This window comes from Gracilinanus agilis, chromosome 2 (genome assembly GCF_016433145.1).
Source record: "Gracilinanus agilis isolate LMUSP501 chromosome 2, AgileGrace, whole genome shotgun sequence".
NCBI classification, from domain to species: Eukaryota; Metazoa; Chordata; class Mammalia; order Didelphimorphia; family Didelphidae; genus Gracilinanus; species Gracilinanus agilis.
This window is the reverse complement of record NC_058131.1, coordinates 688,709,571-688,735,790: the sequence shown is the minus strand read 5'-3', so window position 1 is coordinate 688,735,790 and position 26,220 is coordinate 688,709,571. Positions and strand designations below refer to the sequence as shown.

Here is a 26,220-nt window from a genome sequence, read left to right as displayed (position 1 = left end):
AGGAGAGGAGAGAGGAGAGGAGAGGAGAGGAGAAGAGAAGAGAGGAGAGAAAAAAAAAAGAAAAGAGGAATGAAGCTCAGGTTTAGAAACACTGGCTTTCTGATTTATACCAACTTTCCTGGTCAGAAAAGGTGTTGGTAAAGAAGTCAATTTTTCTTGGTAGTTAATGGCTTTTATGTGACTGGCTAGTCTTATTGCAACAATAATGACGACAACAACAAAGACCCAAAGCACCAACTACCCCCACCCTTCTGGGCATTCATTCCTCACTTTTTTCTCTTAAACCACATGGCAGCAGAGGAATCTGGCACACACACACAACACAGATGATAAACTGTTAAAAACAGAGTAGTATCCCAAAATGATTCATAATCTACAGGCTGTTTTACAAAAGCAGGAATATGAACAGGCTAAGTTTTATCAGGTAGAAGGCAAAAGCTTATATTTCTCCATCTCTGTTGAATTCATTTTCTTCTTAAGGCTTTCACAGAAAGCACCATAATATAAACATGCAATTCAGTACCCAGAGTTTTACTGGAGACTCATGAATGGTGACTGAAGTCTCAACATAGCTCATAACCCCTTCTCCCCCCCCAACAAAAAAGAAACATGTTTAAAATAAGGCTGTCCATAAATGTAGCATGTAGTGAACAAGAAGTTCCCAGCATCATATTCTACTGAGTCCTGAAAGGTTTAATATTAGCAGCCTGTAAAGGTGTGGGGAGGAAGAAGTCCAAGAGCCACATGGATTTCCTCACCCCACTTCAATCCCACCCTTTGCTTGGGTGAAGAAAGTTCTTGGAGTCCAATGCTGCTCCCGAGTAGCATGTCATTGTCAAATCTTTACATCTTGGGATTCAACCATCTTGGCAAGTGTCTTCTTGATTCTCAATGCAGTGAGTCTTGAAGCAGGGTTGTGGGCCCAGCATTCTGACATTAGTTTCAAAATAGCTCTCAGACACTTAAAAGGAAAGAAAGCAGCAATGTGGTTAAAAGAAAAAGGAGGAATATACTCTTACAGACTTGTGATCATAGAGGAATTAAGTTTTAACTTACTTCATCACTGTTCCATCGGTTAGACACGATGGGACGCAGACGCTTAACACACACCACCTCACGCATATCTTCATATGAAGGATCATGAGGCACCATGTTGTAATAAGGCAATTGGTACTCTTCTGTAATGCCTATAATAGAGGTGGGGGGGGGAATCCAAAACTCTGAGTGGCAGCAGAAAAACAAACTTGATAGAACATTCCAAATTGGATGCCTCATAATAATATCTCTAATTTAATATATCCAAAACAAATTTTACCTCTAAACCCAGTCCTCTTCTAAACTTCCTACTTACTGTCCAAACTTCCTTATTACTTGACACCTCCAAGCTTCTAGTTACTCAGATCCCTAAATTCAGTGTTCTATTCGATTCCTGTCTCTTATTCCACATTTGCCAATCAATTGACAAATATTTCTATCACGACAGCAGGCCCCAAGAACATTTCTCTCTCTCCACTTACACACCTACCACCATACAAGGCAGCAAAAGCTTCCCTAATTGGACTCCCTGCCTCAAATTTCTCACTGCTCCAATTGATCCTTTACACAGGCATCACAGGATATTGATCTAAATCATGTCTTTCTATGCTTAAACTCCAGTGGTTCCCTATTACTTCCAAGACCCAAAAGCAAATCCTTTGTCAGGCATTCAAAGTCCTTCATACCCTGGCCTCTTCCCACCTTTCAGCTTGATTACGCTTGGCCCCCTTTTCATGCACACTACAATCTAAACTGGACTTCTGACCATTCTTCATACACAGGACTCTATCTCTCATGTCTATCCCTTTACACGGGCTTTACCCTTTGCCTAGAATGGCCTCCCTCTTCACCTCTGTGCTTCTTGGGTGCTCTAGTTTCTTTCAAGACCTAATTCAACTATTGTTTTCTACATGAAGCATCCAGAGCTTAAAAACTGCTCTAAGGTCATAGTCAGTAAGGAGCAACATCATCCATGATTTGAACCCAGGCCTGAGGTTCTTTCCACTTCACTAAATCTCTTCCTTCAATATTCTAACTAGAGAATAATAAACTGGAGGAATTCCATGTGAACTGGAAAGACCTCCAGGAATTGATGCAGAGCGAAAGGAGCAAAGCCAGAAGAACATTGTACACTGTGGTAAAATCTAATGTAATGGACTTCTGTACTAGCAGCAATGCAATGATCCAGGACAATTCTGAGGGATTTATAGTAAAGATGCTACCCACATTCAGAGGAAGAACTACAGGAGTAGAAACACAGAAGAAAAGCAGCTGCTTGAACACATTGGTTGAGGCAGATATGATTGGGGATTCTGATTCAAAACTACCACACCAGTGCAATGATCAACAATTTGGAAATAGGTCTTGATCAATGACGCATGTTAAAACCAGTGGAAATGCGCATCAGCCAGGGGTTGGGGGGAGTGCGAGGGGTGAAGGGGAAAGTAAGAGCATGAATCATGTAACCATGTTAACTTTTCTAAAAAATGAATATTAATAAATGTTAAAAAAAATTAAAAAAATATATTCTAACTAGAAGATTATTTTTCCCCTGCACAAGGTTTCTGACCAATCCCAAAAGCATCTCTTCTATAAAAGTTCTCTTGAGTAATTTTTTTTAATTCAATAAATCTATGTCTCCTCAAGAAAGAAGCATAATAAGATATTTAAATTATATAATTTTAACAGGTATGGCCTGCTGCTTTTAGAATTCTACTTCTGAGATCTCCCGGAAGCATCACACAAATACTCACCTCCTGTGACACAGCGACGAGCCATCTCCCACATGATCAGGCCAAAGCTATATATGTCAGCCATGATATATGGCTGAAAGTGATTTTTATTTAGGCTTTCATCAAGCACTTCTGGAGCCATGTAACGCTTTGTACCAACTCTGGTGTTCAAAGGGACATCAACTTCATTTGTATCACTGAAAGAGAGGGGAAAAAACACCAAAAAGTCAGAGGGTAGTACAATTACATTTATCAAGAAGAAAAGATCAATTCCATTTCTTTAAAGTTAGTTTGTAAACATACAATACAGCTCATTCACAGATTCAATTATCTGCTATATGGAAAAATGTAGTGACAGGAGGTAATCATATTATTACTCTATTTCCCACATTCAGTCCTTAAAATACCATATATTTGGTTCTCTGTTGCTAAAATAAACCATTTTCAAACTAAACTACTTTCTTTCTTTTTAAATTAAATTTTATTTCATTTTCACAAAACGCTACTTCCTCTCCCCTTGCTCTTCCCCTCCCTATGTGCCACTAAGGAAGCATAAAAATATAAACATTCAGAGTCAAGCACAAGTTCTCTCAGAGGCCATGTTTAAAAAAATGCCCCTTAAGCCCTCTTGGTCTGTTACTTCAGCCTGTCACAACAAGGCAGGTGGAAGCTATTTTCTTTCACTTTCTAAACACTTTACTAAGGAATCTTAATTGGAAACTTAAATTACCTTTACATTTTCTTGTTACTTAATATCTTGTCAATTTTTGATCCAGGAATCATTTATGAAGAAGCAAACAGTAACTCTAACTTATTTGGCAGAAAAGGAAACTACTGTAGCTCAGATAAACCCCCAACAAAAAGGCAATTTCTATAGTTTTTATTAAAAAAATAAACAAACATACCCCAAACTAGCTGCTGAGCACAAGCTACAAAGACAGACTCCTAAACTCCACGGAATGGTGCCTTTCCCTGTCAAAAGCCACAGAAGCATCTAGGCCGGCATTTCTGTGTCTCATTCCCAGGAACACAAGCCGACTCCTCTCCTGTGAGGAGCGAAGACGCTCGGCCTCGGGGAGGGCTTAGCACAAGGGCCACCTACCTGTTGAATTTCACGGCGAGCCCCAGGTCAGCGATACAACAACTGCCATTCTTCTTGATCAGGATATTTTTGCTCTTCAGGTCTCGGTGAGCAATTGCGGGCTTTCCTTGGGTCCCATAGATCTCTGTGTGGAGATGGCACAGACCACAAGCAGCTGAATAAGCCAGCTTGAGGAGGGCCCTCGTGTCCAAAGTGGTGCACTTCAAGAAGTCGTACAGAGAACCGTTTTCGTGGTAGTCGGTGATCAAGTAGAGCTGCGTCCAAGAGCCCGTGCCCTTGATGTCGGCTGCGATGAAGCCTGTCCAGTTAATGAAGCGCAGGTCTGATTAGTCGGTTCTGAATCTCCCAAAGGGGCAAAGAATGCCACAGAGAACCCTCACTTGAGAAGCTTAGTCTAACCCAATCATAGGCAGAGAATAAGAATAGCCAACGAGTAGATCCTTCCAGACTTCCCAAAATCCAATGAACAATTTCAGGCTTGTAGACTGGAAGAGAACTGGAAGGTAACTGAAGTCTGACCCTGGCTGAACATAGGAATTCCTTACCAAAAGAGAAAACAAACTCCTCATTCTACCATTCATGCATATTTTAAATTGCTATACAATATGGGAGGCAACATGGTGGAGCACAGCTCTTAAGTCATAGGGCTAGAATTCAAATCCTGCCTCTGATGCTTAATATTTAAGCCACCAAAGGCAATCATTAACCTCTCTGGGGCTTGGCTGTGTCATCTGTAAAATGGTCTTACCACTGCTGTCCCAAGTCTACAATTTCCTCACATACAACATTATAGCATGCTTATGATAAAGGCCACAATCACCTGCTTTATGAAGATCTGGGGAAAATATATCTTCCTAAACAAAAGCTTCTCTTAGGATTATGAGGGAAGTTTAAAAAGAAAAGAACAAAACAGAACTTCACACTTAACTGCAGATGTACAGGATTTTGGCGAACTTCAAGCTCAGCAGAAACCATGAATCCCACCTTGGACTGCATTTCTAATGCCAGATTTTATGGGGGGTGGGGGAGGCGGATAGAGAGGGGAGAGACTCCTAGTTGCCCTTAGCCATGGCACAATCCAGGTGCCTTATCTGGAAAAGCACTGGTAAGATGGACTGCATGCAGAGGGTGCTGAGGGAACTCAAAATCCTAAGGATCAAATAGGAGCCCTTGGGACATTTCAGCCGAAAGAGAAAACTTGAGTGATGGTGTGCATATTTGAAGGCTTATTATGTAAAAAGGGGATAAACCTCTCTGCCTGACTCCAGAGAAAAGGCATGGAAGCTGCGGAGCCCAACACATGAGGAAGAACCTCCTGACCAACCTGACACCTGGGCCAGCCTGCCTCTGAACCCCTGAAGCCATTACAGAAGTGTAGCAAGAGGCCCCTCTCTGAGTCTCCTGAGATGCACTAAAGTGAAGGGCTCCTTCTCATTCTGACATTCTCATGAGCCTAAGTCTGCTTTGTTTTAAAGAAAAGGGCAAATAAAGAGAGGATCTGGGGCCATTCCTATAACTTGTGAGATATATACATCAAAAGAATGAGTGAGTCCCAAAGAAGGCAGCTCCTATTTGCCCATTTATCCTGCTTTTTCCTGCTTGCTTCTTGTGTCACCCCAAGACCTGAGACATTGTCTCCAAACTAAGAGAGTGGAAATCAAATAAGGGGTCAAAATGGAACTACCATACATGAAGAAGTGAGGCTAAGAACCTCCACATAGTACCTTCTACCTAGCAAGGATGTGGTACAAAAATAAGGTCAAGATGATCTTTATTTTGAAGGACTTATAAATATTATGTAATTTAAATTTTAAAGTACTTCTCCCCATCATCATTAATTAATTACCACGCCTCTCTAAAATACAACCTCATACATAGCTATAAACCAATCAACAATCTGCTTACCCAGGATATTCTCATGACGCATCAATACAGTTTGGTAGATCTCTGTTTCCCGAAACCAGCTGGCCTCTTCAGTGGTGAAGAACACTTTGACTGCCACTTTTTCACCCCTCCATTTCCCCATCCACACTTCTCCATAGCGACCCTTTCCCACTTGCCGAACCATCTGAATCTGCTTGGCAATTGTTCGTTGAACCTGTCAAGGGAAAAAGTCATTTTGGTGAGTTTTTTATAATCTCATGATAAAAAGAACTTGGGTTAAACTTATAAACTCAATTGCCTATCAACATGCCCCCCATCTAAAATGGCACCTACATGCTGATAATACGAGGTCTGAGGATATACTGACCTCACTAAATATGAATGACACCAAATAAAAAGAAAACATAATGCATAATATATCCCCAAATCAGAAACTATTATGTGAGTGTACAGATACATATAAATACACATGTACAGGCAATGCAGCACCACAGATAAGGCACTGACAACTGAGACAAGGCGGTCTGGGCTGTCCACTTTCTAAACATTGGCTCTGTGGCCCCGAGCAAAGGACTCCAAGCCAAAAAGCAGGAGCTAAAAACTTACTCATTGGGGTATCATATGTCATTAAATCACAAGTCAAGTAAAAAATAAATGTATTTCTTACTTATTCTTGTATTGCTAATAGCCATAAACCAATCAACAAGAATTTATTAAATATCCATGATGGGCCAGGCATGTCAAAGATGTTAATAACTGAGAATACCAGATGAAAATGAAAGAATCCCTTCCTTCAAAAATTGGGAAGACAACATTTACACAGAGAAAAAGCAAAATGTATACAAAATAAATACATGTTAAGCTGACAGTTATGCAGAAAAAAATGATGAACAGTTAGGGGATCAGGAAAAGGTACAGAGTAAAACATAACACTTAATCTCAGCCTGGAAATAAAATTAAGACTTTTAAGAGGCAGAAATGAGACAGGAATATATTCCAAAGATAGGGGGAAAGCATGTGAAAAAGCAAAGATATGGGATCAAGAATCTGAGGGAAAATCATGAAAATAAGTGAGAAGGAAGAGATCTACAAGATCTCAAAAGTGTTATAATGCAGTATTACCAAAACAGCCTGGTACTGGTTAAGAAAAAGAGATGTCAATTAGTGGAACAGATCAGGTATACAGCATACCAAAGCAAAAGAAACTAATCCCCTAGCATTCAATAAACTCAATAAATCCAATAAACAAAAAAGGGCAGCAGCTACTGTCACTATTTGACAAAAACTAGTGGCAAAACTGGTCAACAGTCTAGCAGATATTAGATTTAGAGGAACACTTTATACTGCATACCAAAATAAGCTCCAAAGAATGCCTGACCTCTGTATAAAAAGTCAAATTACAAACAAATTAAGAGTAGCAAGAAATAAATTACCTCTCAGATCTATGGAGAGGAGAAGAATATATGGCCAAACAAGGGACAGAGAGGATCTCAGAAGTTAAAATGGACAATCTGAATTTTAAAAAAAACTTTAAAAGTTTTTGCACAAACAAATCCAATGCAGCTAAGATTAGAAGGGAAAGAGTAAATAAGGGGAATTTTTGCGATAAGTTTTTCTAATAAAGGTTTAATTTTCAATATATATAATCAATAGATTTAAATTTATAAGAATAAGAGTTGTTTCCCAACTGATAAAAGATATATACTTTGATTTGGTGAGAGAATTAGGCTTATGCCCAAAGAAATCAAAGAGGTTAAGGACCTATTGTACAGAAATATTCAAAGCATATCTTTTTTTTTTTTTTTTTTTTTTTTGTAGTGGCAAAGAACTGAAACTAAGAAGATGCCTTCTGGGAGGATGAACAAATATGGCATAGAAATATAATTGAATACTTCTGTATTCCTGTAAGAAATGATGGAGTCAAGTTTCAGAGAAACCTGGGAAGACATCTAAATGGACTAATGAAGACTTAAATGAGAAAGCAAGAGAACAAGGTATACTGTAACCACAATACTATGAAAATGAACAAGTCTGAAAGGTTTAAGAACTCGGATCAATACAACACTCAACCCTGATTTCTGAAAACAGATGATGAGGAATGCTACTTGCCTGCTAGCTGAGAAGTCATGGCTAAATGAGATGTATATTTCTGTATACAGTCAATAAGGGATTTTTGTTTTCCTTGGTTGCATATTTGTTATAAGGAGTTGGAGATGGGGGGTTGTCCCTCCCCCTCCATGAGTGAGAAGAATAAAAACAAATAATTGATACTAAAAAATGAAGCTTAAAAGAGCAAGAAGATAAGAGACATAAGAATAAGGAGTTAGCTTGCACAGACCATAAAATGTGTAAAGGAGAATAAGTCTGAAAAGCATCAGTTGAAACCAAGTTGTAAAATGCTCAAGAGAGAAATAGTGATATTTGAGCACAGAGAAAAAAGGAAGCCTTTGGAGTTTCCTGAGTAGGGAAATGACACATATTTTATGAGGATCACTTTGCAGTTTCAAGGAGAATAGATTGGAGAGGGGAGACACTTGAGGCAATAGTGCAGGCAAGAGGTAATAAAGGCCTGAACTAGGGGGCTGTGGTTAGGGTATGAATTGAAAGACAAGGCCAGATAAGAAAGATGCTGTGCAAGCAGACTTGAGAAGACTTAGCATATGATTTAAGTACGTAAGGAAGATGACTTCAAAGTTGTACATCTAGTTGACTGGAAGGATCGTCTGTGGAAATAGGGAAGTTTAGGGTCAGCTAGGTAGCAGTGTGAGTAGAAGAGCGCCAGGCCTGGAGGCAGGAGGTTCTGGGTACAAATTTGGCTGAAGGAAAGGAAGGAAAAGGAGAGAAAAAGGGAAGTTTAGAAGAAGGGTGAGTTTGAAGGAAAAGTTAATGAATTCCCTTTTGAACATATTGAACTTGAGAAGCCTTATAAAACCTCCAGTCTGAAATATCAAATAAGCAACAAGTGTTATTGGACAAAAGCTCAGGAAATAGAAACTAAGGCTAGATATATAGATCTTGGGGTCATCAGCATAATTGGTGATAATTAAATCCTTAGCTGGTAAGGACGCCAGAGGGGAAAAAAGATTAATAAAGAAAGAAGAGTTCATTTTCTCTGGGAAAAAAATGAAGACTGGTCAGATTGCATTTACTTGAAAATGTATGCTTTTTAAATCACAATAATCATACTGCCAAAATTTTGTCTACCAACTATTCATATTTAACTCCATTAAAGCAGCATTTTTCTCCCAGACAATAGTAGTAGCTGAGTAAAAGATGATCTGGAATGAAAAGTGACCTGAGGCAAGTTATTCCAACAGTCTAGGCATGAGGTGATAATAAGAGCCTGCATCATGGTGGTAGTTAGGGAGGAAAGCCAGGGATACCTCTGCATAAGGGATATTACAAAAGTTGAATTAAGGATACTTGTTAACAGATTAGATATTGAGGGTAAGAGAGAGTGAAAGAATCAAGGATGACATCTACTTTGCCACTCCAGAAATTAGGAAGAGAGGAAGATTTGGGGGCAAAGAAAACGAATTCAGTTTGAGACATGTTGAGTTTAACATTTCCATGGGACGTCAAGTTTGAGATATCTAATAAGCAGTTGGAAAAGTGAAACTGAAGGTCAGGAGAGAGGTTAGGGCTAGATAAACAGATCTTGGAATCATCGGCAAATTGTTTCAATATGTGTTTCCTCTCTAGATACTGAAGGCTGAGATTATGCTTCACAGATCTTAGATCACAGATTTTGTGAGATAAGGGTCCACTGAATTGATTTTAATAAAAGTTTATTATAATAAAATAGGTTCAATGTCCCATGGAGTTTGATGTAAGAAAATTTTATCTATGAACAAAAGCAAAGCTATAAATTTGTATATAAACATGAATTATTTTTTGTAAAGATGAATGATAAATTGTAGTGTTATTCTATAGTAAGAAAGATTATTGAAGAATGAGAGAAGACACTCTGCTTACCAGCAAAGGAAGTCCAGATCCACTGCCAGAACTTTGTGACTGATCAATAAGGTCTTTCAATGACTCTCCCACTGGTATAAAAGCTTCATCCTGTTCTAGGTCACGATTATAGCAATGGCTTCTTGCTATTCTTTTGCAGTAATGCCTTGAAAAAGGACAATACAGCTAAGTGAAAAATGATACGCAACGAATTATAAGCTTTGAAAAACTCAAAATTACTCTCTCCTCCTGCTTTCAGAAATAAACATATTCAGGTAGTTACCCTGTATATGGGATTCCATCTTATTCTAAGATACTTTTCAAAGAGGGTTAGGGTGCTTAGGACAGACTCTCCATCAGTTACTCATTCTAACACTTTATAGATCTCAGGGAATATTAGTTATCTGTGATTTAAATCTCCCATGCTGCAAATGCAATTAGCAATATTTTTTAAAGATTCAGCAGTAGAAGAAGAGCAAAGGAGCAAAATCTAGAAAATACATGAAAAGTTCATTAAAAAGTTAGAATAAAATTATTGAGCAAAACAGGATTTAAATACCAAGTAGTATTCAAAATAATTACCATCTTCTATTGGAGGTTGTGGTTAAATAAGTATTTTTGAAGCCAAAAAAAAATCACTTTTAAAAACTCTGGAAAAACTACAGAATTTACATGAAAGAAAGGGTGATTTGTAACATGAAAATTAGAAGCATTCACAAGTACAGGGAAGTAGTGAGGTTTAGCAGGTGTCCTTTCTTCTCCCACAATACAGGACACTACATCAGTCACTTGTGGGGCACGGGAGAAAGAGAAACCCTGAAGGGGCTGATAAAGGAGCTGGGGAGGCAGAATGGCCCTATATAGGATAAAAAATGTGAGGTAAGAGTTTCTTGATTTCTCATGTCATATTTCTTTTGCATCCATCCACATTATCTGAAACAATTAACCCTACATGAAAGTTTTGGTCTTTCTTTTTCAAATCCTACAAACCTCTACCTTAATCTTATTAATAAAGCATACTATGTGGGAATCACACTGGCTGACTGTAACCAAAGAAGTTCTTACTTGTAACAGAAGCAGCTGAAGAAGATGATCATAGCAATTACGCACACAGCCATAGAAACAAGGACAGCCAGCCAACGGAAACTACCATCAAAAAATGGACCTAAACAAATCATTAAAAAAAAACCATAAGTAGCAGAGACACAAGAAGGGATTACTTTATAATCAATGTAGCATTTTCCATTTTTATAACATCTGATTTTGAGAAAAAACACCCTGAAATTTCTGAAGATAGCACTATTTTTCAATGACAGCAGCAGTTAAAGGAAAAACAAAGATCAGCATTATTAGCATCATGTTGCCTTCCTCCAGGTTGACACTTCTTCTGAAATGTATTTATAAAACCAAAGGGGAAAAAGAATCATTTTATTTGTTGGTAAATCAGAGCACTAAGCGGAGTAAACTGTAAGGCTTAGTTCTTCATTCAGGGAAGATTCTGGTGTCATAGTGACAAAGAAATCTCTCCGGTTGGTGTATGTACTATAGTTGCTCTAATTTACAAAGAAGATCCCTACCTACTAGATTCATTGGGGAATTTGGCATTAAAAGAAAGGAGTGTTCTACACTTAGAGATCCAAGTGAAATCACTCTTGAGTTCTAATTTCTTTACTCTTTGTGGTTTTCCCATCACACCCACAACTTCCATTGAACCCACTGCTTTTGTAATGTAGAAAATAATACTGCCATATTTGCACTCTTCAGGGGATTTTTGCAACACAAATTTTGGCAGCACCTGCATCCAAGAGACAATCATAAACTTGTGTTCCTATTTTTAGGGTTACATGAGGTTCTGTGCTATTTTTTGGAGAATGTACAGGTATTACAGGAGCTAACACACTAGGATCAGGAAAATTCAACACTTGTTCCTGTTCCTCATTCTCTAATTCCTCATTGATTTCTCATGAACTAATTTCCCATGTTTTTAAAATCTTTGTCATTTTCATTAGTTCTTATTTCATTGCCCATACTTCCTAGAACATTTTCTCCATATACTAGATCTTTAACTGCACAGTCCTTGGCACACCTTCATAATGAAGTTGTTCCTTTTTGCATAATGAGTTTTTGGGGATTCTCGCCAGCTGCTTGGGAATTCTTTGGATGATCACCTACTTTGATATATTCTTGCATGGTATCAAAATAATTTGGGTAGTTTGGTCTCCCATACTGGAATGCATTATTAAACCCATTATTGAATCTGTTGTTAAACCCGTAATTTCCATATCCATTTTGTCTGAAACCATTAAAACAATTAAACCTATTGCCTTGGTTTCCCCTGAAGTTTTGTCCAAAGAATTGTTCCCTAAATCTGCAATCTCTCATTTCTATCACAAAGAAAACATCTTGGGGTTTATCTGTATTGTTTAGGGTTGTAATTATTTCTGGGTTAACTAAAAGATCTTAGTGCAGCTACTGTTTTTTTCCGGTACTTCACTAGATTTCAGTTTTTGTTTAAGCTCTCTGATTTCTTTGGTTATCAATTATATTGTTTTTCTCTTCTGATTGCCTATCTTTCTCATCTCAGAAAACATAGTTAGCAATTCTCTGTATTTTGTCAGACCCATATCAAACCAATTTGGACAGTTACTGCAGGGCATGCATTTTTCACAAACTGTCTGTGAAAGTGATTTACATTTTCCTCTATTAAAATATCCAACCCAATCCATTTTTCTGCACAGTCAATAATTCTATTGAGGAAAGTGGAAGGAGTCTCCCCCCCCCCCTACTTCCTGCTTTAGGCGCTCAAATTTAGACCAGGTTCCTGGGCGTCTGGAATTTTGCGTCATAGTTTCAATTATTGCCTCCTTAGTGGTAGTTAAGTATCTGTACCCTTCAACAGAGTTAACTTCCCAACCAGGGATCCTCAGCTGGTCAATATGCAATTTGGGGGTTATTATTAGTGTCCTCCATAATTTGCTATTTCTCCCCCTTTACCAATAATTCATCCATTAGGATGTCACGGTCCAAAGAAGAAAGACTGTAAAGCTTAATCAAGTGCTTGAACTGCTTTATAACTCCCATTGGTTCTTCTTCATATTTTGAGTTATTTTTCTTAAAACTGTCCATATCAGCTTGTATAAACCTTTTGTGGTACATGAGATTCATTATATCACGCTCTGGGGACACTATGGGTATCTCCCTTAGAGGGACCATATGAGTGGTCTGCTTTCTAATACTTCAGTTTTCATTTCTAATTTAGTTGGTTTATCTGATTTAGTTGCACCCCCTAATTTAGTTGCTTCGTGTTCTTTAGTTTGTGCCATTGTCCCTTTAGCCTTGAGTAATTCCTCATACTAAGTTTCCATTGTATCTAGTTTAGTCTCTAGATAGTTCACTTTTAACATTAGATCATTCTTTGCGGTAGCTTGCTTGAAGCTTGTTTTTAAATGTTTAAACACAACTGCCAAAGATTTGATCATATAAAAGCACGTGAAAAACAATAGTAGCACAGGGACATAAGAGATGAGTTGTAGGAGTGTCAATGAGAGTACTGGCATAAGAAAGTCATAGGCAAATAAATTGTGTATATATTCTGGTACAATAGTGAAAATGAGAGAAGTCATATCTAACAGAAAAAATTCCGTGGTGATTTTATGTAGCTAATTCACCAGGTTTTCTAAGATCACAAAGTCTTTGAATCAAGTAGACTGGGATATGGGTTTTGGAGCCACCTAAAGTTCAGCTCACTGTTATGCAGCTCACAGTGACTTCAACAGACCCACTGCTGAGATAACAATTTAAACTGCCCAAGTTGACAGTTAGACCCTTAAAATCAGATTGTCTGGTTCTTTGTCCTATGTAGTTTGCCAAACTGTAAAAATAAGTGGGGAAAATTATTTAAATAAAGGTTCAAAACTGTTCGTATACTTTTGATAAATGTAATCAAAAGTATCTTCAGTTATAAAGTGAAGTAAAGCTCATAAATGAACTTCTCTTCAGGGCCAGGCGCAAGGATGCTAAAGAGACTCTTGTTATAAAAATAAAATACTTATTGAAATATATAAGGATAAAATAAAAAAGATTTCTAACTCTAAGGGATTCTAATGCCACCCAAATAAAACTCTGGTTCTGCAAAGAACTACTTCTCCTGTGTTTCACAGGCTACACATATTTATACTATTCTAAATAAAATTACCACAATTATCCTTATAATTCTTAACTTCACCTCTAAGTTATAAAAATAATGGCTAGCTAGTTGAGTCCCAACAAGAATCAAGTTGGGACTCTGAGCCTTAGCAGACTCAGAATCCAAACCAAAGACCAGGGTTTCTTTGGTCTTCTCAGAGTGAAATCAATCTATAAAAACTGCAATAGATAGTCAATAGTGTTTTCCAAGTTGGAAAAAGAAAACACTAAGCTCCTTCAGTCTTTCTCTCAGACCGTGAGAGAGAAGCAAAGATGTTACCTCCTCCAGCCCTGAGAGAGTGCCTGTGTGTGACTGCCAACTGCCAGACACCAACTGCCACTGCCACACCCAGAGAGCAACTGTCAGCATTTGAAACTGACACAGTATCTGGGCTCTGCTTCAGACTCCAATTCTTCCTCAAGCAGCTTCTTCACTTAAAGGTCTTAAGTCCAGGGTTGAGAGTGAGTGATGAGAAAGCATAAACATTGAAAACACTGACCATTTGGCAAATCTGTTAATATCTAATATACTTTTTCAAAATGCAGGGAATATGGGGGCAGCTAGGTGGCTCAGTGGATGGAGAATCAGGCCTAGAGATGGGGGGTGCGGGGAGGGGTTCCTGGGTTCCAATCTGGTCTCAGAGGTTTCCTAGCTGTGTGACCCTGGGCAAGTCATTTAAGCCCCATTGCCTAGCCCTTACTGATCCTTCTACTTTGGGACCAATACAGTAAAGTAAGGTATATGTTTGTGTGTGTGCATGTGCGTGTGTGCGTTTTAATGCAATGAATACACTGGGCTTCGACATGGCATAATATTAAAAGGTTTTCCATTTATTATTACCAAAAGGCACTGTATGTAACATTTGAATTTAGAATCCTACTCTTTCTTGAGTTAAGTAACTTACCTATAACAACAGGGGGTAGTGTAGGCTGCAAATACTGGTTACACAAATTGGTTCGGCAACATTCAATTGTCCTTCGTAGCTGAGCTTTTGGTGAATCCTAGAAGGAAAAATGTGAAAAAGACCAAAGTTTCATGTTAAGTAGATAATGTGTTCCATAGGTTTCATTATTGTCAGAGCTCTGGAAATATTTGTACCAAAAAGTGAACAAATAAATTAATTTATTATTTTGTGCCAAGAATTGTGTTGGAGATACAAATACTAGAATGCTTGATGGAGACAAAATTTAGCTGAACTTTGGCTGAAATATCACATTATATGTCAGAAAACACCACGATAGGATCATATATTCTCCCTACATTAGATCCTTATAGAATATTAGATTCAAATAAAGTGATATTATGGATTAAAATCTTAGTTTTTATGGGAAGTCTTTATCAATCCCTTCTTGATTCTAGTGCCTGCCTTCCTTCCTTCCTTCCTTCCTTCCTTCCTTCCTTCCTTCCTTCCTTCCTTCCTTCCTTCCTTCCTTCCTATGTAATAGAATTGCTTGAACAAATAGAGCTGTTGGCCTTAGGAAAGAGTAAGACAACTACATCGTGTGATACAGGGGCCAAAGGGATCTGAATAACAGGAAATGCAGAAATGACAAGAGGGAGCTCTCAGCAAATGGTCTCTATTTTTTCTGTAAAATATGAGGTTTTCAGCTGGGGAGGACACTCTGAGGGGTTTAAGAAAGAATGAAAAGGTCTGGAAGAGATGCTATGAAGAGCAGAATGAGTTTACAAAGGAAGCCTAGCAGCAGTAAAGGCCTAATTGTAAAGACCTAGTAGAACAGTTGCATGAGAGGAATCCAAGTTGGAGGCTTGGCAAAGTATAGCTGGTGACAGGATAAGACAGCTCAGGATTGGGAGAAGGCAGTGCAGAGCTAAGCTGGTTCATCAAGGGAAAGAGGAGAACATGGCAGAGCATAGAACGGGTAAGCAAATGGAGTTCACTGTGCTGATGAAGAGCAGGGCTTGGTAGAGGAAGGCAGAAGGTGAGTCAGACAGTCAACAGTCTACAGTTATATACCTAAGTTTCAAAGTACACATAAGATGCACAAAGAGTTGAAGGAAGGTAACCTCTGAGGAGAAGACCACATAGCCTGAGATATCCAAGTCCTTTTCCTTGCAGGAAAGTAAAGTCATCTGGGCTGAGTTTTGAAAGAGGCCCTGAATATTAAGAACTAAAAGGTAAAGAGGAAGAGTATTCTGAGCTCAGGGAACAGGTGGGATGAGGATGATGACTACATGACTGAGAGAAGGGGTTATGTGAGAGTTACTGAGGAGATAGAAACCTCAGGTGGTCTAAAGGTTGGTCTGGGGATGCCAAGAGTTCTATGTCCCCAGGCCAAGTTTTCTCAAGTCTTTATTTGACATTAAGTAAGCCCTTTCTTAGTGCCTTAGCCTTCAAATCTATAAAAATAAATAGTAATGATTAATTTCACAACCTACACATGAGCAATGATAAAAAAAAATCTCCTAAAAAAATCTCCTAAAATTGTGAAAAAAATTAAGTTGAAGGGGCTTACTTTTGGTGGTAATACTTTACCCAATATTTAGAAACGGAAGAGTAATAATAATTGTTAAAATAAAAAACTGGCACCTACTTAGAATCACAAATTGCAAAAAATTAGTCCATTCTTCCTTAAGACATCTAATTAAACAATATCATAGATCTTGAGAGGATTTTAGAAATCATTGGATTTAGACTAATTTTATAGATGAGCAAACTAAAGTTGTAGTAAACAGAACTGATACTAGTACATAGAATTGTGCTAACCCAATTTTCATAACTGTTTTCAACATATAGGTCTTTTAGGCCTCAAATTAGGTTCTTACCTTGCACTGAAAGTCTGAACCTTCATACTTCATACAGCCTGAAGCTAATGTTGTTTCTCCTTGATCATCTTCTTCTATGATGGCAAAGCAATGACCATTAGTTCTAAAAGGAATGCAGAGATTTCAGTTCAAAAGGTACTAATTCCGTTGGGTTTCAGTTCACACTGTCCTTAGTTCTACCATTTACTGAATGAGTGCTATTCACACAAGCATCATTGGTAAAATTTAAAACAAGGTAGTTAGGTAAATGAATGCTCTCCAGCTTTGTCTGAATTAAGACTAATAGCATCAATAAGGCAATGTCAGTCTAATAGCTGACCCAGGACTAGGATGCAGCTTTCTAGACATGGAATTCAATGCTTTTCCACCACCATATAACCTCAGTAAGAAAGCATATCTAATAATAAAAATACATTCCTTAGTAACTCAGAATGTCTGAACAATACTAATTTTTTTATGGCAGAATGTGCTATGTGCAGGGAAAAGGTGGGCAATAAAAAAATACAAGTTGACTTTTGGAAAAGCTGGTGAAGATCATGGCTCTGGGAAGCTTTAAGTGAAACCTCTGTAAGGCCTCTTAAAAAAAAAAAAAAGAGAGGCTGCTTATTTAGTCACAAAGAAAAGGAAAACACCACCAGGGGGCAGACAAACCAAAAAGTACAAGAAGCACTGGACTGGGTCCAAGAAGGCAATAATTTGAATCCTCCAGAACCTGCTAATCCTCAATGAAAAACTAATGCCTTAAATTTGATAACTCCTTACTCATTCACATACAAAACCTATACATAAATACATAACTTCTAAGAATACAGCATTTAATAATTAACCTTTTTCATATTAAAAAACCTACAAGCTGGTAAAGTTGGTAAAGAGCATCATTTACATATGATGCCTTGAAAGCTTTTCCTTTTGCATTTTCAAATTCATAGAATAATTTATTTGCATAACCACACAAAAATTATCCAGAGATATGTAACATCGCTCAATATTCTAAGCTTCTTTGTGTTCATCCCTGTACCTATTTCTTCCAGCAACGAAGAGGGCTCTCTGACTTGGAAGAAAGTGAAAAATTCATCAACCTGGGGTGCATTGGAATTTGGTCCTCTCTGAAAAGTAGTGAGGTTGGCTCAAGAAAGACAGCAAGGGTCTGTCATATGGCTATGGTCAGATTCTTTTTTTTTTTTTTTTTTTAAATAAAACGAACTATATAACCCTTTCCTTAAAGAAATTCTGGCTTCTATCCTCATTTTTATTTGTGTTTTAGACTTACATGATAAAAAGTATTTAGGCAATTCTGGCCTAAGTAAGAGGCAGTGTTGCCTAGTGCAGCAGTGTCAAATTCAAGTAGAAATGATCCCTTTCAGCTGCATAAGGACTTTAAAAAATCACAAATTAACAGTATCTAGATTACACTATATTTTTAATTATTTGGTGAAATGTTTCCCAATTGTATCAATATCATTCCCAGAAGCACTATCAGTGAGCCTGACAGCTCTTGCCTAGTTGCCAGAAAGTTGGTCTCAAACCAGGTCAAGTTGTGCCTCTGACACAGTGACTGAGGGATTTCGAGCCACTTAACTGCACAGTAGTCTAGGCAACACTGGAAGGTTATCAGATGCAGAGAAGGTACCAAGCTGAAGTGATAGAGAGTATTTCCTCCGAGGGAGTTTCCTTGACCAGTAAAGTCACCTGTCCTGTCCTGCTCTGGAGATATGCCAACTCAGGTTCAATAAGTTTTAAAATGAAAATCTGACAAGTTTATAAAAGCAAGTATACTATAATTCTATTTAGAATGGAATATGTAATAAGTTCCTTTATTAATATATTTTCAGATGGAGTCCAATGAGTGAAAAACTCTCCTCTGAAAAATTATGTTAACAACTCATATTCACACACTATATGACTACACTACACAACTTGCCCAACACTTTCTTCACAATTATCTTGTAAGGCAGGGAGGATAAGCAAGTTACTGTTTTAGATATGAGAAAACAAAGATTCTAAGAGGCCAGTTTGCCCCAAGTCCCATGGTTCATGGGTCTCAGGCAAAGGGACTGAACTCCAATCTCTAAGAGAGCAGGTGTCTCAGGTGGCACATACCTGTCCTTCCTACTGGTAGGGAGGATGTGGTAGCTTGCTAGAAATGGTGAATTCTGAATGCAGAAGGGCTAATGTCAATCAGGTGTCTAAATGAAATTCATCCCCAATAAGGTAGCCTGGGGGAAGGGAGCAGGCTCCCTAAGGAAGGCAAATCTGCCCAGGTCATAAACAGGCAGGTCAAAGCTTCCCTGGTGATTAGCAAGGGGTCTAGATCTGGGAGTGGCTATTGGACTTCTGGCCTGGGCAAGTCTGGGAGGAGGGAGATGGAAGTAGGAGGAGGAAGGAAAGCAAGAGAGAGAGGGGAAAGGAAAAGGGGAGGGGGAGGGGAGAAGAGAAGGGAATCTTAATCAGAACCACAATATGCTCTATTATGCAGAATGGAAAGCATTTTGAATCTTCTAAGATGAAAGCTATCAAGTAAAATTAAATGCTATTAGGCTATTTACTTAAAATATCCTCAGAAGGGGGAGCAAACTAGAGCACTATGTAAAGAGAACTACAATTGCCACTCTAAGACCTCTTCCATCTAATACTCACATGCATGTGTTATTAATAGCATCATCAGGGCAATGTCCAGAACAGTGGCATTTCAAAAAAGGCAAAGTATCCTCTGGAGCTAAGGTCACTCCATTTTCCTGCTTTTTTTTGTTTGGGTCTGACTTCATTTCTGTACCATGAAGAAATCGACTATCTGGATTCTGTCCTGCATATTAAAACATAGAAGAATTATAAACATTTTAGAAAATCATTTGAATTGGTTAGCAATAGAAAAATATTTTTAAATTTCCTTATCAGAGTAATATTAACCACCATTTGACCCTAAATGAAAACAATACTTTTCAAGCCATTAAAAATGAATCTCTTGGAACTATGCCCAAAGGGCGCTAAAAGACTGCCTACCCTTTGGTCCAGCGATACCGCTGCTTGGTTTATACCCCAAAGAGATCATAAGGAAAAAGACTTGTACAAAAATATCTATAGCCACGCTCTTTGTGGTGGCAAAGAATTGGAAAATAAGGGTATGCCCTTCAACTGGAGAATGGCTGAACAAATTGTGGTGTCTGTTGGTGATGGAATACTATTGTGCTCAAAGGAATAACAAACTGGAGGAATTCCACATGAACTGGAAAGACCTCCGGGAATTGAAGCAGAGTAAAAGGAGCAGAACCAGGAGAACATTGTATATAGAAACTAATACACTGTGACACAATCAAATATAATGGACTTCTCTACTAGCAGCAATGCAATGATCCAGGACAATTCTGAGGGACTTAAGAGAAAGACGCTATCCACGTCCAGAGAAAGGACTGTGGGAGCAGAAACACAGAAGAAAAACAACTGCTAGATCACATGGGCTCATGGGGATATGACTGGAGATATTGACTCTAAACAATCACCCTAGTGCAAATATCAATAATATGGAAATAGGTCTTGTCCAAGGACACATGTAAAACCCATTGGAATTGTGTGTCAGCTATGGGAGGAGGTTGCGGGGAGGGGAGGGAAAGAACATGAATCTTGTAACCATGGAAAAATATTCTAAATTAATTAATTAAATGCAAAGATTTTTTAAATGAATCAAAGAAATGACTGCATACTGTTAACTTGGAAATTTTGCTCTAAAATATTTCAGGTTTGACCAAGACACTTATTCCATAGTACAGAGTCTAGAAATCTAAAGACAATTATGAAAGAAACTGAGAGGCAAATAATTTATCTAAGTACATTAAAACATATTTGAGACATGCCATCACTATCAAATGTGTGTATGCTATCATATATATGTATGTATACATCTATACATACATATATATGATAGTGGCATATGTATTATATATCTGCTTCTGTGAATGACTTTAAACGCCAAACAGAGGAATTTGGATTTTATTCTTTTTTTTTTTTTTAAACCCTTACCTTCCATCCTGGAGTCAGTACTGTGTATTGGCTCCAGGGCAGAAGAGTAGTAAGGGCTGGGCATGGTGATTAAGTGACTTGCCCAGGGTCACATAGCTAGGAATTTTTTGAGCCCAGATTTGAACCTAGGAACTCCCATCTCTAGGCCTGACTCTCAATCCACTGAGCTACTCAGCTGTCCCCTTGGATTTTATTCTTGACATGACTAGAGGATCACTGGAACTTATTGAGCAAGATGGAGATGTTTAAAGTTGCATGTTGGGAATATCAATTCAACAGATTTGTAGAAGACTGGTCTGGAGAGAAGAGATATGAGGCAGAGACATCAATTAGGAGGCTACTGCAATATTTTAAACGAGACATGCTGGGAGCCTGAACTAAAGATTATGTGAGTAATAAGAAGGGAGAAGATGCTAGATATTGTAGAGGAAAAATCAGTAAGACATGACAACTGATTAGAGGAAGAGGTGGGGAGTGGGAAGGTGTAGTGTTAGTAAGTGTTAAAGGTTTTGGAAGAGTCCAGTACTGAGAACATGACTACAGTAATGGCGGTGCCCTCAAAAGAAATGGGAGTTAAGAAGAGGAGTAAAGGGGTGAAGGACCTGTTTTGTACACTGAATTGAAAAATGTCTTTGGAATCCAGTTTGAAATGTCTCATGGGCAATATGGCTCCAGTCACCTTTAACTGGCTAACTCCTGATTACTAGCCATTAGGATCTCTACATTCTGGGCCAGGTAGAGCACAGAATAATTCTCCTCTATCTCAAGAGTCTTTGTAGAATGTGCCCCCTACTCAGCTTAGCCTTATGGAATCCTCTGCTTCTTCCAAGGCTATGCTCAAGAGCCTTTTCTGCCAGGAAGCTTTTCCTGTGGCACCTAGATAGTATTTTTTGTGTTTCCTTTGCATTTATAGGATAGTCCAAAAGTCTTGGTCCAATTTTAAGCTTTAATCACCTAAAATCACTTTAACCATATATAATCCTTTTTTAGTGTATACATTTCCCTTCAGGAGAGCATAACCTCCTGATAGGAAAGTGTTGGTTTTGTCTTTAAATCCCCAGTAGCTAGCCAGTACAGTGTAGTACACACATAAAAGCTTTAGAATGAATTATCCATGGACTCTGCTTTTGTTTCCATATGGATTTATGACTGCTAAACATCTCTGGACTCCAATTATTAAAGTAAAAGAACTGCAAGAGTATGAGAACTAATCCTCCATCTCATCTGGTGTACTTTATCTCAAGACCAGTTTATTAGTAACAGAATGTCATTGCTTATATGTTTGGTGGCCTACTGAAAAAGCAGCTTTCTCAAGTTAGAAAGTAATCTAGAATCAAAAACATGCTATTCTCTTTGGTATTCTATCTGGGCATCTCAGAACAACACAGCAGAGACTGTTTCAGAGATGTCCTGAAGCATCTGAAATGACCAGGATCATTCCCTCTGGTCTCAGTCTTAAGCAGATTTGAAAACTCAAGGGTCAAATAGGAAATGAAAGTATTATTAATATTTATAATAATAAATATATTAATCACAAATATACTGCAATGAATTTAAGTGAGCGCTGCAAAATACAACATGGTGAAACAAATTAAAGAATTCAGCCATAATTACCAAAATGAACTATTGCATAGAGTCAATAGACAATAATACTAGGAATTGAAAGTAGAATCATAAAAGTAGCCACTTATACAAAAATATTTATCACAGTACTTTGTTGTAGTTAATGACTTGGAAACGAAGTGGGTAAATAAACTGAAGTGGATGAATATAACAAAATATTACTATACTTTAATAAATGACAAAAATGGCAATATCAGAGAAACAAGGGAAGGCTAGTATGAACAGCTGCTGAAATAAAAGGAATAGAATTTCTTTTAAAGTATATAATGATCGCAATAATAAATGTAAAGAAAAGCAACTTTGAAAAGGTACAAAAAATCCAACCAAAGCCATGACCAATCATGATATCTGAAAACTGACACAGACACATGCTACCCATCTCTGGCCAGAGGCAATGATAGACTAGACATAAAGAATGAGACATGCAATTCAGATATGGCCAACATATTGAAATATTTTGCTGCATGATAATTATTTGTTACAAGGGAGAGCTTCTTGGAGAAGGAAAAAATGTAGTAGGTAGTGATCAAGGTGTAAAAGGAAAAAGAGAATAAAAAAAACATTTTTTAAAGTATATGGATGATAAAGGGGCATTTTTGGTACTATAATGTTAATCTTGATATGTACTTCTAAAAAGCAGAACCACAACATCATATCACAAAGATAAAACACTATAGCCAGGTTGGATTTATACCTATAATGTAAGATTGGGTCAGTTTAAGAAAACTATAAACAAAACATATTAATAACAAAAACAGATCATGTACTTTTATCGATACCCAAAAAAAGCTACTGTAGTCAAAATAAAACACTCACATTAAAAAAAAAACATAGAAATAAAGAGATGACTCATGAATATGGTGAATAGTGTCTAAATAAAATGAAGAGGCAGCATTATATGTAATGGAGTAATCCTTGAGTCCTTTCTGATAAGATCAGGGTAGAACAAGAATGTCAACCATCACCTTTATAATTTGACAGAGTTCTCTAAAACAAATAAAATAAATTAAACATCTCCAAAGTGGAAACAAAATGAACTTTTTAAGTAGTTCACTTAAGGAACTCTAGAGAGTCAACTAAAAAACTTAACTGAAATAAAACTTCAGTGAAGTAACAGAACATAAATTAAATCCACAAAAGTCATTAGCAATTCCATAAACTACCAACAAAAAACAGTAAAAAAAGGCAAAGAGAAAAATTCCATTAAAATATATATAAAATGTGTGGAATATTTGGGAGTCTAACTAACTACCCAAGATAGAGAGGAATTATAGTTATAAAATTATAAAAATATTTAGAGAAATAAGGGCAGACAAATAATTGTAGCAATATTAATTACTCATAGTTAGGCCATGCCAATACAATAGAAATGGTAATATTATCTAAATTGATTTTTTTTCAGTGCCAAACCAAACTACCAAAAAAGTTATTTTATAAAATTAGGGAAAAAATCTGAAAAAAAAGACTCTCGAGGGAATTAATTTTTTAAATGGTTAAGATGATTTTGAAATAATAGATCTCAAACTATGCTACAAAACAGTAATCATCAAAATTATTTGTTACTCACTAAAAAAATAGAAAAGTTTATTAAGGGAGCAAGAAGAATACAACAGAAAGACACAAACTGACATAGTAGCACAGTTTTAAATAAGTGCAAGGACCCCAACTACTTTAATAAGGACTCATTATTCAACAACAGCTAGAAAAATTGTCAGTAGTTTGGCAGAAATTAGGTTTAGACCAATATCTCATACCATATAATCATTAATCTAAATGGATGCAAAATACAATTATAAAAGAACATATCATAAACAAACTAAAGGAGCAAGGGGGAAGATTTGCTTCACAGCTATGGATAGGGAGAGAGTTCCTGACCAAACAAGGGATTGAATGGATCACTAATGATAATATAGGCAGTTTTGATAATAATAACTGGTTTTTCTATAGAGCTTTCCGGTTTGGAAAATACTATACAAATAATCTCTTTTGATCCTAACATCTGTGGAAGTAGTTGCTATTATTATCCCCATTTTTATGAACTGTTATTATATGAACTATTATTATATATAAAATTATAACACACAGTTTATGAACTGTGATGCAGACACAGGTTAAATGACTTGTCCAGACTCAAACAGGTGGTAAATGTCTGAGACAGAATTTGAACTTTGGTCTTCTTGACTCCAGGTTCAATACAGTGGGTACACTGTGCTATCTAACTGCCTGATATATAAAATTGAAAATCTGTTATGATTAAAAATCTCTATAGAGGTTCTACATTAATTTATAATTATTTATTAGATAGTAAAAGTTGGAGTAAGAGGGAGAGAGTCAGTCACATAATCACCTGGCCAAGCCTAACTAATCTGAATTTGTCATGCTTGTCTCCATAGGCTAACCAAAAGTTGCTGCATCAGGAAAGGTCTTCAGGCCAAGCCTCTCCTTCCTCAAACCTCTCTCTTAAAACCCCCCAGTTATGTTACTCCTGGGTCTCACTGGTTGGACAGAACTGACCTAAGTCTGGGGGCAGAGGCCAGTCCTCCAGTTGCCAGGAGTCATAGAGACAAGAAGCAAGCTTCCTCCAAGTAGCCATGTAGCCATGAGGCCTCTGGAATCCTCCCATAGCATGCATGCATGCCCAGTCAATGGGTGGGGCTGATAACCAACCAAAAAGGGTTTTCAAAATATTCCCCGAAAAAGAGGAAAGATGGATACAATTTATATTAATATCACACAAATCTCTGACAACAAACAAAATCAATTCAGTTAAAATTGAAAGTAAAACAGTAAACTGTGTGTGTTTGGGGGGGTGGGGGAATCTTTGCAGCAAATTTCCTTGATAAATGTTTCATAGCTTAGATACACAAGGTACTGATTCAAATATATAACAGTCATTCCTCAGCAGATAAAATGGTTAAAGGCTATGAAAGGTAGCTGTCAAAAAAGAAAAAGAAAGTTATTAATGCTCATGTGAAAATGTTCCGAATCACTATTAAGAAGAGAGATTAAAATTACACAAACTGAGATTCTACTGAATAGCCTTAAAATTGGCAAATATGACAAGTAAGGTTAAATGATAATTATGGGAATGCCTGTGGGAAACACTAATGTACTGCTGGTGGAGCTATGAACTGGGTCAACTATTCTGGAAAGCAATTTGGAATTATATCTTCCAAAATTACTGAACAATTATCCACTATAATTAGGATAAAATTAAGAAATAGGGAAAGAACCCATTATGTACAAAATATTTATAGCAGCATTTTTTGTTGTGGAAAAAAAATCAGAAGAAAGACTGTGCCCATAATATGGAGAATGGCTAAACAAATTATGGTATATCAACAAAATGGAATATTATTATTACATAAGAGTTAATGATGGGGATATTATTATATAAGAGTTAATGATGGGGATAGATTCTGAGAAACCTGGTAGGATTTTATGAACAATGCACAGTGAAGTAGAACTAGAAAAACAATCTATACAATAATTGCAAATTCTAAAGAAAAAATAATTTTTGAAAGACTTAAGGATCATTATCAATACAATTAATTACCTAATACAACTCCGTAGGACAGATATTAGAGCAGATATCTACTGCCTGTCAGAGTTGAGAGAATTGAAGTACAGGCTGAGAAATACATGTTTGGATGTAGCCAATGTGTCCATTTGTTTTGCTTAATTCTGTTAATTTGTTCCAAGTTTTCTTTCCTCCTTTAATTGAGGGAAGGGGATTTGGGAAGGAGTGGAAACTGTAATAGTCATTCTAAAGAAGAAAAGTAAGAGTGAGGTTGCAATCAGCCCACCTAATTTTAGCCTTAATGAGACAAATCAATCACTCATCTATTTATTTTAGATTAAGTATTAAAAGGCCTTCCAAATGGAATGATTTTCCACTGCTTCCT

The 26,220-nt window shown here is 37.2% G+C and overlaps 1 protein-coding gene across 1 annotated transcript; it reads right to left on the bottom strand.

Annotated features, from left to right (window-relative positions):
- Positions 1–27: 27 nt before the first annotated feature.
- BMPR1A (bone morphogenetic protein receptor type 1A) lies at positions 28–24,908 on the bottom strand. The gene is made up of 12 exons (XM_044660283.1): positions 24,830–24,908; positions 19,316–19,481; positions 16,679–16,781; positions 14,806–14,895; positions 13,904–13,913; positions 10,774–10,873; positions 9,730–9,874; positions 5,776–5,968; positions 3,871–4,168; positions 2,790–2,965; positions 1,057–1,187; positions 28–961 (listed from the first exon to the last, which is right to left on the bottom strand). Exons 1-12 carry the CDS (start codon positions 24,906–24,908, stop codon positions 836–838), a joined length of 1,617 nt encoding a protein of 538 aa, XP_044516218.1. The 3' UTR covers positions 28–835.
- Between the last annotated feature and the right edge of the window lie 1,312 nt (positions 24,909–26,220).

Coding starts and splice junctions, on each gene's coding strand:
- BMPR1A (XM_044660283.1), bottom strand. CDS start 24,908: ATGGCTACTTGGAGGAAGCTTGCTTCTTGTCTCTATGACTCCTGGCAA. Junction 16,782..19,315: donor GCTATTAATAACACATGCAT/GTGAGTATTAGA, acceptor CATTCCTTTTAG/AACTAATGGTCATTGCTTTG. Junction 2,966..3,870: donor CTCGCCGTGAAATTCAACAG/GTAGGTGGCCCT, acceptor CCTCTCTTTCAG/TGATACAAATGAAGTTGATG.